The 13,538-nt window shown below is 36.2% G+C and overlaps 1 protein-coding gene across 2 annotated transcripts in view; it reads left to right on the top strand.

Annotated features, from left to right (window-relative positions):
- Positions 1-11,585, top strand: part of ATG2B (autophagy related 2B) — a 46,770-nt gene extending 35,185 nt beyond the window's left edge. For both annotated transcript variants that reach the window (XM_066188755.1, XM_066188754.1), the window contains exons 35-42: positions 1,028-1,106; positions 1,932-2,136; positions 3,086-3,155; positions 4,100-4,182; positions 4,654-4,775; positions 4,959-5,113; positions 6,149-6,301; positions 7,124-11,585. In XM_066188755.1, the coding sequence (XP_066044852.1) occupies positions 1,028-1,106; positions 1,932-2,136; positions 3,086-3,155; positions 4,100-4,182; positions 4,654-4,775; positions 4,959-5,113; positions 6,149-6,301; positions 7,124-7,354 (1,098 nt within the window). In that variant the 3' untranslated portion in view covers positions 7,355-11,585. The remainder of the gene's footprint in view (positions 1-1,027; positions 1,107-1,931; positions 2,137-3,085; positions 3,156-4,099; positions 4,183-4,653; positions 4,776-4,958; positions 5,114-6,148; positions 6,302-7,123) is intronic.
- Positions 11,586-13,538: the final 1,953 nt, after the last annotated feature.

The following is a 13,538-nucleotide window of genomic DNA, read 5'->3' as shown; positions in this document are numbered from 1 at the left end:
CCAGTAAGAGCTATGTATGTGTATGGTGGCAAATGTGAAGTGCAGTTACTACTCTTTGTTGAGGCATTTCTTCCTTGATTTGTTCATCTTCAGAGAGCTACATGGGATTTGGGTTTTTCAGGAGCATAACTAGGATTTCCATACCTTTTCTTTCTTTCAACACACATTAGAGACCAGGTTTTCATTTTGCTTTTGACAAAACTGAGCTCTGTCTGGTTTGCAATAACCTAATCTAGAAAAAAATGACCTGGAAATACTGCCATCTAGGGGGAAAATGTGTTCCCTCTTGGTTACTTTTTAGTCTTTTATGTTTCGTACCATAAATGGAATTCACCTTTACAACTTCTGTGAAATGAACCACAGGTTTTTTTGGAAGCACAGGGCTGCATGCAGTCATTAGAAATACTTGTTATCACTATCTAAGCTGTCATTCTTACCAACTGGAAGTAAAAATGGAAAAGGAAGTCCGGTTGTCATCAATGATAGGATGGAAAAGGCACCAGTGTGATGCATCTGTCTGAAAAAGAAGCTGGGATGTAATAGCTTTCTGACATTATTAAGACATTAATACCATAGATATTAATGACTTTTAATGAAGCAGTAATGAGCCCTGATTTGTAATGTTTTGATTGACTTTGACAGTACTAGAGAAGATATAAACTATATTTAAATACCTTCTACTACAAATCAGAGAAAAGTTTATAGCCATTAAAACACCTGGGTTCTGGAACAGTCTCCAAAATGAGGGTAGAAATGATGAAAATAACACTGAATTTTTAAGACAGAGCTATCTAGATCATGAAGTCCTGTTATATGGAGCAGGGTGCAGTGGCTAAGAGGATCTTCCCAGTTTCTGTCCTAAAATTTCTGTGTAGTTTGTGCATATGTTAAAGGATCAAAATTAAAAAAAAAAAAAGTTTTGTTTCATATCTGCATAGAAATAGATCTGGAATAGTAGATAATGTTTTTAGAGAATTGAGTCTTTGTATTTATTTTAACCTGATTGTATTTTACTTCTTGCCATTAGGATGCCTTGTTTTTCCTGAAGGACTTTTTCACTAGCCTTTCTACAGAAGTAGAACTCTTAGTTACTCCAGATCCTGAAGGTATATTTCTAAAAAAAAACCTATCATAAAAAGTGCTGCTTCTTTCTCCTTTAATTTGTGTACGTGTCTATGAATTCACATGTGAATCTTGTGTGTATAAAGAATTGTGTTGGGGTTTGAGCACTAACATTAATAACTGACTTTTTAGAACTCAAAAGCCTTAGGTATTTAAGCTTTTTATTTTAGAAATATGAACAAAGATCTTCAACACCTGGAATTTTAATTCTATAAAAGGTTTAACCAAAATTGAAGCATATTTAATAAGAGTCTCTGGAAAAATTGAGAACTGTGTATCTTCTTTTGCGAGTTAGATAAAACTAATATATTGTACTACATATTTATAAAGTTGAATTCTGTGTTAGCCAACTTCAAGCTATTAGACAAACATATTATTTTATGCAAGGGATATTAAATAATGTATGTAGGCACTTGAAGCAGTGCTTCTTACCAATTACATTATCTGATGCAAAAGTAGTATCTGTTGAAAAGCATATTTCCACTGTTAACTATATTTGGATATTTCTTAGCAGCTATACTTTACCTGTTTCTGTGGAGATGTCATGCTAAAATGCATAGCTGGTGAAGCACTCTGCAGGACTGCCATTAGAACCAGATACATTATTTATGCTGATGCACTACCCTCAGCTTCAGCTGCATGTAATAACTTCTATCAAAAACTAAGAGAATCTAAATATTGCCCTGCTAGTAATTCCTACTAATAAGCATTAGAGCTTACTAAGGGTGCAGTAATTGTGTAAATGCAATCTCTCTGTAATCACTATGAAAAATATGAGTCACTTTACTGTGCACAACTTCTTTTCTTAGTTAAAAAGTCTCCTGGTGGTGAAGTTACATGTAGTTTGCCCAGGCATGTCAGTAGCCTTAAGGAACCAAGTCCAGTCATTTCTTTTGCATCACACAAGCAAGCAAATGAAAATGGCAGCATTGATTCTGTGGATGTGGTTAATGGAGATGATGATCATTTCTCACAAGAAACGACATCGTACAGTGATCAGCCTGTATTTTTCAGGTAAACTTTTGTTACAGAATTTCCAGTGACACATAGCTGAATGTTTTAAGAAAGTGTGGTGATAAACTATTCAGACCTTCAGGCATGGTGCATTTTTTTGTTTATTGGCTGCTTGTAGAAAGCAAATATATTTGTTCCTATCACTGGGAGGTCACCAATGATTTTTTTTTTAACTTTTGCACACTACTGTGCACAAGGAAATAAAACGTAGATTTCTGCCCCATACAGAACAAGTAATGAGATGTTTTACAAATGCATAAAAAGAGCAGTGTTTGTACTCTTATGTATAACTATAAATTATCTAATATAATCAGAGATGAGAGTATATAAAGGAAGAGAATATAAAGATATAGTGGAAGAGAGGTGTGAAATTAAAATATCGGAAGAGAAACTCTAATGTAACCCTGACTGGGAAGTGACTATGAAAGTTGTAGCTTGTTATGTAAAAGTTTTTTTGTGTGTATTCAGATCATAAGTGCCTCTAACAATAGATGTGTGCTGTGGTAAGCAGTACAGAGTCCGATTGTAGTAGCGTGGCTGTGGTTCTATTTCACCACATACATTGCCAACAGAATTTTTCATCAAGTTCCACTTGCAGCACTAAATTTTGCCCACAGAAGCATAATTTTGTGGGTGTTGGCTTGTTTGTTTGTTTTTTTAACATAAAGATACTCAGTCATAGGATTAGTAGCACTTTTGCAGGACTTTTAAATTTTATTACAAATGCTAACCTGAAATAGATGTGAATAAACCAAGAAAAGCTGAATTTGCCACTGTATTTTGTACATTTATTCTGAACTACTAACACAGTAATGAAGGATTTATGGTTTACAGAAAAGGGTGTGACATCCTGTTCCAGGAGAATGGGAAACTGTGAGTTTCTTTTCAGGAGGATAGTTTTATTTCCTTTTCATGTTTCTCACTATAATATTTTCTTTGTATGTCCCAGAGAATTTCGCTTTACGTCAGAAGTTCCAATACGGCTTGATTACCATGGCAAGCATGTATCAATGGATCAGGTTTGTGTATAATGCTGATTCTATAGAATAAAAATTAGGTGTTTGTTTTGCTTTCCCCTCTCTGCTTCCATAAATGGGGGTATATTTTTATGCTCCCTCCTCATTAATGATGTGATCATGACAAATATAAACCACTTTTTTTCCCCTTAGTTTTAGTAAAGCTTAACCTTATTTCACTCTTAATTAGAAAACTGGGGAAGGATCCCCCACATGTGATTAACCCAGGATGGAACTTGAATGTCGCATTTATGAGCTCAATGGTTAGCCTGAAATCACAGTGTCTAGCTGCAGTGCCCCTCAAAGTATGATACCACTGTCTGATGCCAGAATTACGCATTTTATTTTTTCCTCGTTAATACCACAACAAAATATTCTTGTTCTCTTTGTTTCCTTTCCTTGAAGTCTAGTAACAAATAGGCCTCAGTGGCAATGGCAGAATCTATTGCAGATGAAAAAAATGCTCATGCTTCTTGTTAAAATATGCATTCTTTATCACACTGAGTTTAGAAGCTGACATCAAAAAATCCTATCTGCACGACAAGACTTGCACTTTGTCATGGCAAATCAGTAGGAAAATATGGAAAGCAGCAACTTCTTGGATTTGCCTGACTATCAGAAATCGAAACATGAAATATGGTAGCTTTAGAATGCCTGGAAATTGCTAAAGCCAGAACTATGTTTACATAATTTATTATAACTTCTTATTTCTGAAGAAGCTCTCTTGTATCCAGATGTTTTTCTTTGAGTAGCAGGTTAAGCCAAGTTTCCTTTTTTGCAAATTTTCACGTAACATGATTCATAGCACTGTAACGAGTCGCATTTGGGGACTGAGGGAGAATATTTAGACAGAATACTTTAAAGTAAGAATTGAGATGATGAAATTATTTCTCACAGGTTGTATGGGTTGAGTAAATGTATGTGATAACAGAATATTTCACCTACAGGGAACATTAGCTGGGATTCTTATTGGACTTGCTCAGTTGAACTGCTCAGAATTAAAGCTGAAGAGGCTTTGTTACAGACACGGGTACGTTTCTCAAAATGTGGATCAATGCTATTGCAAATTGGTCAAGTTTATGGGGAATAACTGAACATTGCAAATGCAAAGCAAATTTTCTCTTAAGATGCCCTTCTAAAATCCAAAATGCTTTTTGACTTTACAAATATTTTTTGATTCTAGGTTTTTTTCAAATGTAAATAATTTAAGAAGAACTTCTAACTCAGAACAGAATTTAATATATATGCTATTCTTGATGATATACTCTTCATTTTAGTTTCATGTTCACTTCCTATGGAACTGGATGTGATTATACAGTTTTGAGTTTGTTTTGTGAAGCATATGCCTTTGAAATATTTGGCTTAGCCAGCAGCAAAAAAAGACGACATTTGAAGAAGCTTACCTTTTGTTTAAATGACATCTTCTACTTCAGTGAATAATGAATGCATTCTTCTTATTAGGAATTGTTTAAATAAAAATTAATAGTTATATTTACTTTAGTTTATTAGGTGTGGATAAATTGTTCTCCTATGCCATCAGTGAATGGCTTAACGATATAAAGAAGAACCAGCTACCAGGAATTTTGGGAGGAGTAGGGCCTATGCATTCACTTGTGCAGTTAGGTAAGTTAGTTCTTACCTCTATTCACGTACATATGAATGTGTTTGTTTCTTTAAAAACCAAACAATACCTGTCCCCTCTCAAAAAACCAATACAAACCATGCTAACTCTTGTTTTCACTTCCTTTCAAGGCATTCTGCAGATCTCAGGGAACTGTCTGACTGGTGTTGTGTCTTCATTTTCAGTGCAAGGTCTGAAAGACCTGGTGTGGTTGCCAATAGAGCAGTACCGCAAGGATGGTCGGATTGTCAGAGGCTTTCAAAGAGGAGCAGCTTCTTTTGGTACTTCCACTGCCATGGCAGCACTGGAGCTAACAAACAGAATGGTTCAGACTATACAGGTAGAGTGTATTATTCCTGAAGTTAGATGTAAAATGAGAGGTGTGGCTAGTGAGTGCTTTGTATTAAGCTAATATCCTAATGGTATAGATTTAAGGTTGGGAGCATCTACTAAAAAAGAAAAGGCAGCTGTATAAATAGGAGAGCAGAGACTGGGCAAAGTTTGCAGCAGTCTGGGAGGTGAGAACTATGGCATAAAATGCAATGTTTAGAAAATTGTGTTAAAATACTGCTGAACACCCAAGGTGCTGCTTGTTTCTCATTGTCTTTAATGTATTACAGTGTACAATTTATTATGGAAAATGTTCAGCTTCACTTAAAAAATCACTGATGCTGAGAAAGATGAGTTCTCTGTGCATGTGTTTTATCTACTAGTAGATTCTTAACTTCTTTTAAAACATCAGCTTATCTGTGCTTATTTAAAAAAAATAGGCCCACTAAACAAAAGCCCAAACAAACAAAAAAAACCAAACCCAGACCAAAACTATTTCTGCAGATCTACACAAAGTCTATAAAGCTTCCTGGATTTAACCTTAAGGCAATTTTGGATTAAAGTGTTAATAAATTTATGTTCCTTAATAAAAAATACACAAAAATGAAAATATACTTTTACCACCTAATCTTGCAAAAACAGTATATGTTCCTAAGCTTGAGCATACATAGTCAGAAAACCAGTGCTGTTAAATCCCAGGTGGGATTGTATGTGTGCTTGCGTGTTTGTAAGAAATACCACTGATTAAATGTTCAGTTTTTATCTTGGAGCATTTTATGCAGTTTAGAAGATGCCTTTGAAGAGACAACAATTAGGAGGGGAGAAAACCCCACTCAAACATACAACATTCTTTCATTATGGAACTAATGTACAGTTAGAGCTGCACATTCCAGAGATTCTTGTACAAAACTGTAATCTGATGCAAATGAATATTATTTGTGGAATAAGAATTCTTTTATTTCAATGACATCACCCTATTAGTATTTTAAATTTATGATCAAGTGCTTTAGCACTTAGGTGTTTTTCATTTGCTCCTGATGTGCAGGCAGCTGCAGAAACTGCTTATGACATGGTATCCCCAGGGCCTACCTTCATTGAAGCAAAAAAGATCAAACGGTTCCCTCGCCATCATCGCTTGGCCCATCAGCCGGTCGACCTGCGGGAGGGTGTAGCCAAAGCATACAGTGTTGTGAAAGAGGTGAGTGCAGAAACAATTGTTGGAAAACAAAGCTAAGAATTATTTCCTAAAACAGTGAATAAAATAACAGAGGTTAGTTTAGGCTGACCAAATGGAGAAGGAGGTTTCAGCTTTGAACAAGACTGTCTTCATCAATTATCTTAAACCAACAGAAATCTTGAATGGAAAAAGCAGGAAAAAACCTGAGATGTCATGCAGAGGAGTATGAATAGGACTTGAGTGCTCTGTGGTTGGGATGGTTTGCAATTATTCTGAGTCACATAAACTTGATTTCCTGTGCTGTGCTGTCCATTCTTCCCTTTCTGCTCAACCACCTTTGCAGTTACTGTTAATTCTGAGGGAGGTAGAGTTTAAGCATAATGCAGCATTTAGAAGAAGTAAAACCTTTCTTTACTATGGCAGTGTATTATCAATTAGAGTGTTGAGCTGTTTTTATTATATTTTCTGTTCTATATTTTATTATTTTTTCTGTTATACTTTGGTAGTTGCACCTTATGTAGTGTCTATGAAGTAAGGTGTCAGCTGAGTTCCTGGTGAAATTTGTCATTTTTTCAATAGTTCACAGTACTCAAAAGCTTCTTCCCTTACGCACAAAATGTGCTACCAGAAGTTGCATGAAATATTTACATCTCTAAGTCCGTAGGAGTGTTAATTTAAGCCTCATTGGAAGAACTAAATCATATTTATATCAGTACTATTTTACTACAGTTATAATACAAATCACCAAGTAGAAAAATGCTGAGCAGTTTAAAATTTTCCTTAAAACTAGGGTATGTTGCTTTTTCTTTTTCAGTGTAACTGATTTCCTTTATTTTCTCAAAGGGGATTACGGACACAGCCCAAACCATCTATGAGACTGCTGCTCGTGAGCATGAGAACAGAGGAGTCACTGGAGCAGTAGGAGGAGTCCTCCGCCAAATCCCACCAACTGTGGTGAAACCTTTCATTGTTGCAACAGAGGCGACCTCAAATGTTCTGGGTGGAATGAGAAACCAGATCAGGCCTGATGTGCGTCAAGAAGAGTCTCAGAAGTGGCGCCTTGGGGAGGATTGAGATTGTAAATCTGGTTCAGCAGGCAGGTGGCAAGGCTGGAAATGCAGAAGAATGTCCTGTTGGCAGCATTAGATGGAGCTCACTTTGTTTTGTCATGCTCATCTCAGGAACAAATGAGGTTTTCCAACTGTTACTAGCAAAACATCCAACCAAAAATATTTATGAAGTGAAAAGCAAATTGGTACGTGCTTATACTGTGTGTTACCAATACATTTGGTAGATAGTGCCAAACATAGTGAAGCATGCGCTGCCAACTCAGAGACATGCTTGCTCTGTTCCATTTACCATATTTTTCTTGGTAGATTTGACATCTGAAGTGGTAGCCTGTATGGTGAAGCTAAGTGGACTTTAAAGAGTTTTTCCGAGCATAGTCAAAGAACTGTCTTCAATAAAGGGCTCTGCAGATGCTCTTCACTGACTAAAGAATGAAAGCTTTCATTGTGGACATGAGACATGAGGCTGTCTAACATGGAAGGAGATAAGATAATACTGTTTAGTGGTCATAAACATCGCTTTTAGCGTGGCACTTACAGCAAGGACAAGCTTGGTAACCATTCAGAGTTTAGATTCAGTGTCAATACACCTACGAACAGAATTTGTTCCTAAATATTAAATACCTACTTTTGTGGGTTTTTGAAGAACCTGAATGTTGCAGAAATGTTCTGTTGTGTTGCACTTTAAAGGATATGGCCTGTATATTGTGCTTTTTTTATAGTGTGAATAAAATGTAATGTGCATTATCCTTTACGTGGTTTAGAAGCTTACACAAATTATTGAAAAGAGCATCATTTGATGATGCTCCTACAAAAAAAGTGTCTTAAATTTATTTAAACTCATTATATGTAAAATCTTTGTCTACTGTTACACTAATTACAATGCTAAAAGTAGCTACTCTTCAGGAAAACAATTAATTATAATTGTCGCCAGCAGTTCTTTGTAAGAATGAAAAATCATAAGTAAAAATTATTTCATAATTTCATAGTTATAAGGCTATACAGACTTTATTTTAGTAATCTGCTTTTATTTAAAGTTCATATTGTTGCAAAGTTGCTGCTTTCACAAGATATTCTTAATTTAGATTGTTTGCCATCAGTTGTTTTATGGTGAGTATTTGGGGTCCTTTAATTGAAACTGGGAATGGGCGAGAGGTTTTTAAAAAAGGACAGCAAAATTTCAAAAATCCAAGTTGGTACTGACATTATTTACCATTTAGTAGATGACATGCATCTCCACAGAGCTTTATTAAGCACCTGACATTGCACCATTTTGGGGCAGTTTAAAGTCTTGGCAGTAGATGTGCAATAATGAATTTTTTTGTCTTGTATTATCAAAAACTGGAGAATAAAAAGTAAAGATTCTTTTGAATAGAAAGATACTCACTTTGAATTTCAGTAGATTTAACTTTAAATGACTAGCCAGTATGTAATTTTGTCATAGTTCTGTGCTAGTCATAAGTGGAAATCCTGCCCATATGTCATGTGGAAAATTCCCACTGAAAGGGGGACATCAGATGCTATTGAACAGACTTCAGTCTCAAAGGGTGATGAGGAAGTGTTTTCAATCTCTATGTTCACTTAACCTGCCTCTAGCAGAAACTTTGCTGATGGGCCATAAGGGACAAGCAGGAGTGTATGAAGGAATTTTTTGGTTTTTTCTGCTTGTTCACACTGGTACAATATTAGCTATTCCTGAACACCAAAGAACCTGGCTGGACAGTAAATGATTTGAAAATGTCCCCTCTGTTGGGAAGATTTCTGCAGTCTGCTTTATTATTTTTCGTAAAACAAAGCTCCAGGTGAAAACAAATTCCTGCATAGGGTGACAGGTGATATTATGAAGTTTTGTTTCAATTCACTGGAATCACTGAAGTTGTGGTACACTTTGAAGACCTGGTTATTTCAGCAAAATGACTTGCTGCAAGCAGGAGGAGATGCTTTTGAGAGGAGAAATACATGCAGATTTAATAACAAAATATTTTCTGATGTAAGGATACTTGCTGTAGTGCATACTTCTGCTCAGTAATTAGAGAGCTCTGCTTTAGTGAGAGCTCAAAGTACGAGCATTTTGCACAGGAATGAATTCCATGTTTGCAATGTGGCACCTCCTGAATGCCTCCTCAAGAACTGGTGGTGAATCAATGCAAGTAAGTAGTAACACACCTTTCTCATTGGCAATTACTATACTAGTAATTAGCTAGTACTAGTAAATAGCTAATCCAGTTCATCCACTTAGAGTACACTGCAGTAGCATAAATCAATGTATTTTCTGCCTTTCAGACACTGCTGAAAAGAAGTGGTGGCATTTCAGTGTTCTTTTCTTTTTCAGTTCTGTCAGGATCTGATAGTGCAAGGCAATTAGAATATATTTTTATATGAGGGCATGATGTCAAGTTAAAACATTTTTATAGTGTCTCTCATTTTCAGCAATACAGATTGTACAAATTTATTAAACTTCACTTTTCGCTATATAAACCCTCTCATTTACTGCTTGCACTTTATTGAGCCTTTTCAGTGAAATTTACTCTAAATTTTCTTCAACGTTTTATTTTGGAAATTTTTTTTTTAATTTTTGGGTGTATACTCTGCATTGTTGCAGTGTTTGAAATGTTTAAAAAACTAAAAAATCACAAAACTTATCAAACTAGTCTTTACATTAAGACTAGTTTGCAGAATCTGTTGTAGGGCTCGGCTTGTGTTTTAAATCAAAAAGTATCATGTATGAGAAGGGATTAATCAATTGCTCTGTTCAGTACTGTGAGTTTTCAAGCGCTTAAAAAATACACAAAATGAGATTTGACTCCGGACCTATTTCCTGGAAATGGAAGCTTATGGATAACATTATTGTATTTTCCATTAGCACAAGGAGGTTGGCAAAAATATTCTTTTACTTGAATTTTCCACTGACATCAGTTGCTGTAGATATATTGGTAGTTTTCATATTTGTAAAGGCTGTAAACTGGTATAGACAATGTTTTAATTCTCTCCAAATACTCTAACACTACAACTGCTATTACTGTTACTTAGTCCAGCACCATCCTACTAAACAGAACTGTCACCCTGGGTTTTCTTAAATAACCACGTGTTTCAAATAACACATCCATGAGTGCCTTGGAAGTACCTGAGAAAAAGACATCTTTTGTAAAACAAACAAACTGTTCTTGCTAAGAATCTTAGCAGTGACTGAGAGCAGCAAATTATCACATCGATGCAAAGGCAGCTTCCATTTTCTTTCCACTATCTCTTCTAAATCCTGCAGGTTTGTAGCAGTGCAGTGTACCCTATGTGTACTTGCCTAATGATCAGCACTGCCAGTGACTCACTGGATAATCCCCATGAGTTCATTTGTGCGTAAGAGAAGTGTCTGCTTCTATTTGCTCACTAAGTGGTTGATTGTGAACATCCATTGCTTGCTTTCATTTACTGTTCCTTAATTGAGTTGCCAAGAAAGGTTTCTTAATAAACCAAAAAGCTATTCAATGGTTATGAACAAGACACTTACCAAACATGAAACATACACCTGCAAATGTGATACTGATTTTCCTTTAAATATTGAAATGTATGCATTTTGTAAAACAATGAAATCCAAGAATTTGTTTAGGGTAGATGAATACTTCTAAATCTGTTAAGTAGTCTAAATGCCCCTGCGAGATAAGTCAGAAAATGTGTGGGTATGTATGTCAGTTTGGATCCTAGTGTGCACAGTTCAGTCTCCAGGCCTCATGATTTAAGCTTCTGACAACTGTTTTAAGTTGCTCTACATGCTGAATCTTGTTTACAATTAAATATTAGATACTTACAAGTCAAATACATAAATACAAATCATGCATTTGTACTGGATTTCTTAACTGTAAGGTAGCTCAGACAGAAAGCTCAGACATATTTGTGTATATGTTTGTGTATATTTTTTACATTTTTGCACTTACGGTAGTTTTGTGGTATTTGTTTGTATATAGTTTGCTAGTGTAAAGAATATAATCTCATGAAATAGAAACCACTGTTGAAGGGAATTGACTATTTCAACTTGAGTTATTTTGCTTAAAGTTCTTGTCCCCTCAGTATGTCCTTGAGAATTATTTTTAACCATAATTTGTATGGCACCAAAAGTATATATTTTAGCGTATCTAAAATGCTGAAAGGCCTGAGTACAAATAGGTTGTTAAATACATTTAATGGAAGAATCCCCCCACAAATTTGTAACAATGCAAAAATAAATATCTTAATTTGTTCCTTGAGTTGGTTTTCTCTACCTGTGAATATAACTGACACAAAACAATCTCCCAAAGTACCAGAATTAACTGCTAAAGCTAAGAGTTGTACCTCAAAAAAAATTTCACTTGACTCAAAAAGGGAAAGTTTTGAAATTACACAGAGGTCAAAAGGTAGGAAAATAATTAAGCTGGCTGATATAACCTGAAACCATTTCTGTTGTACGTCAACAAAGCTCTCTTTACCTGGATGATCAGATTTTGTGTTCCCCATAGGCCTGTTGCTGCATTAAGTTATTAAGAATGTATTTTTTTATCTCTGCATTTAGTGAAGGCTGTTATAGCTTCATCAGCTTCCAAATCCTGTGAAGAGTGCAAAATAATTAATTCCCTTCAGGATTCTTCTCTCATGTCCACTTCATGTGTGTTTTGTGTCACGAGATCTTACCTGAATATCGGGCAATATTGAATGCTGGTGCCAGTGCCAGATCACTGAACAATGTGACAGGTGGAAACAATTTTCTGCTGTGTTTGGTAATGATGTTATAATTTGGGGGATGAGCGGTGGTCACTGTATAAGGCTGGTTAACTTCTGGCAAACAATGACCCTTCATTTGAGATGGGATCTGACTCCCACGCCGTGTTGCTTCTCTTCCCCCAAACTTTTTTTTTTATTTAACAAGACCTCATGGTGGATTAAAGGAAAGCATCCAAGTTCTTTATCTCTTTGCAGTACTAGGGTATACCAGGGATAATCCTGATGTCTCCAGGTTAGCCCCCAGAGGAGCAGAGGAGTTTGGTACTCCAACTACCTGAGAATTTATGGAAAGCCACCAGGAAGTCATACCAACCCAGAGCAACATGAACTGGTATCCTTGATCTCTATTTCTAATTGAGGATAACTCAGGCTCAAGTGTTCCTTTTTTTTTCCCCATTAGTGAATTTTGTTAGCAACATTTGACAAGTGATATTAAATAGTGGGGTATTTTCTACCAATTCATGTTTCTAAACCATCTCTATTATCACAGATTATTAAGGTAATGAAGCTGCCTTTTTATGACAGATAACTGAGGTTTCAGAGCTATTTCATCCTGAAACAGTGATTAGAGGAAAGCAGAGCTTAATGAAGGGCAACAATAAAGTATTCACGGCCCCACAGGCAAAGAAGCAGTTCAAGCTTCTTAGGTGTTTGTCATGAGGATTTGTGAGATACTTATAGTGTAGTTCTGTTTTCAGGCTTTTATTTGTGTATCTAATTACTCGCTCTTTTGTTGTTTTCTTTCTTTATTAAGAGCACGAGTGTTAAATTTGGCTCTTGGTTTCAGGTTGAAGATTGAGGAAGGAAGCCTCCAAGGAGGAAAAGAGATTTGAAATGATCAGAGCAGGAGAAAGGTTACTTCAGTTTTGGAGATATGCCACAGAACTCAGTAAGATGAAGCTTGGTCCTCTGTAGCTCATGAGAACAAAGATAAAATAAGTAGGAGCTGTTTCCGTTAGAAACCTTTAACTTGCACCTTTAGACTTCAACACTTGGTTGTTGTTTGGTTCTGAAGATTTCTTGGTGGCCCCAACAACTCCATGAATCTCCCAGGATGACTTACTTTCTTTCTCCTCTCCCTGATGAGTTTGAAAATGCTTCCTACTGTGTGTACAACACAGTCTCAGGGAGACTTCAGGTTGTGAGTTTGAGGATGTTTGACAGTTCTGCACTGTCATCTCTACACTGGCAGTCCTTGGCCAAATAGCAGGTGCAGGCACAGTGAGCTGAACCACAGAAGATGAAATGGCACAGGGGATGCTCTGAGAGTGCTGGTAAGACCACAGCATCGGTGTATGCTTTGCTATGCTGAGTATTGTACAGATCTGGATTCATTGCAGCTGATGGAAACATAGCACAGAGACCTGGCAGTGATCGATAGACACATGTACATAACATGTGCTACTCTGGATGGAAAGTGACAGAAAACCAGAGTATGCCAT

The sequence above is a fragment of the Chamaea fasciata genome, unplaced genomic scaffold (assembly GCF_029207755.1).
Source record: "Chamaea fasciata isolate MVZ Bird 193981 ecotype frontalis unplaced genomic scaffold, bChaFas1.0.hap1 SCAF_7, whole genome shotgun sequence".
Classification (NCBI taxonomy): Eukaryota; Metazoa; Chordata; class Aves; order Passeriformes; family Sylviidae; genus Chamaea; species Chamaea fasciata.
Note: the sequence above shows the minus strand (reverse complement) of the source record. Positions and strands in the feature narration are given on the sequence as shown.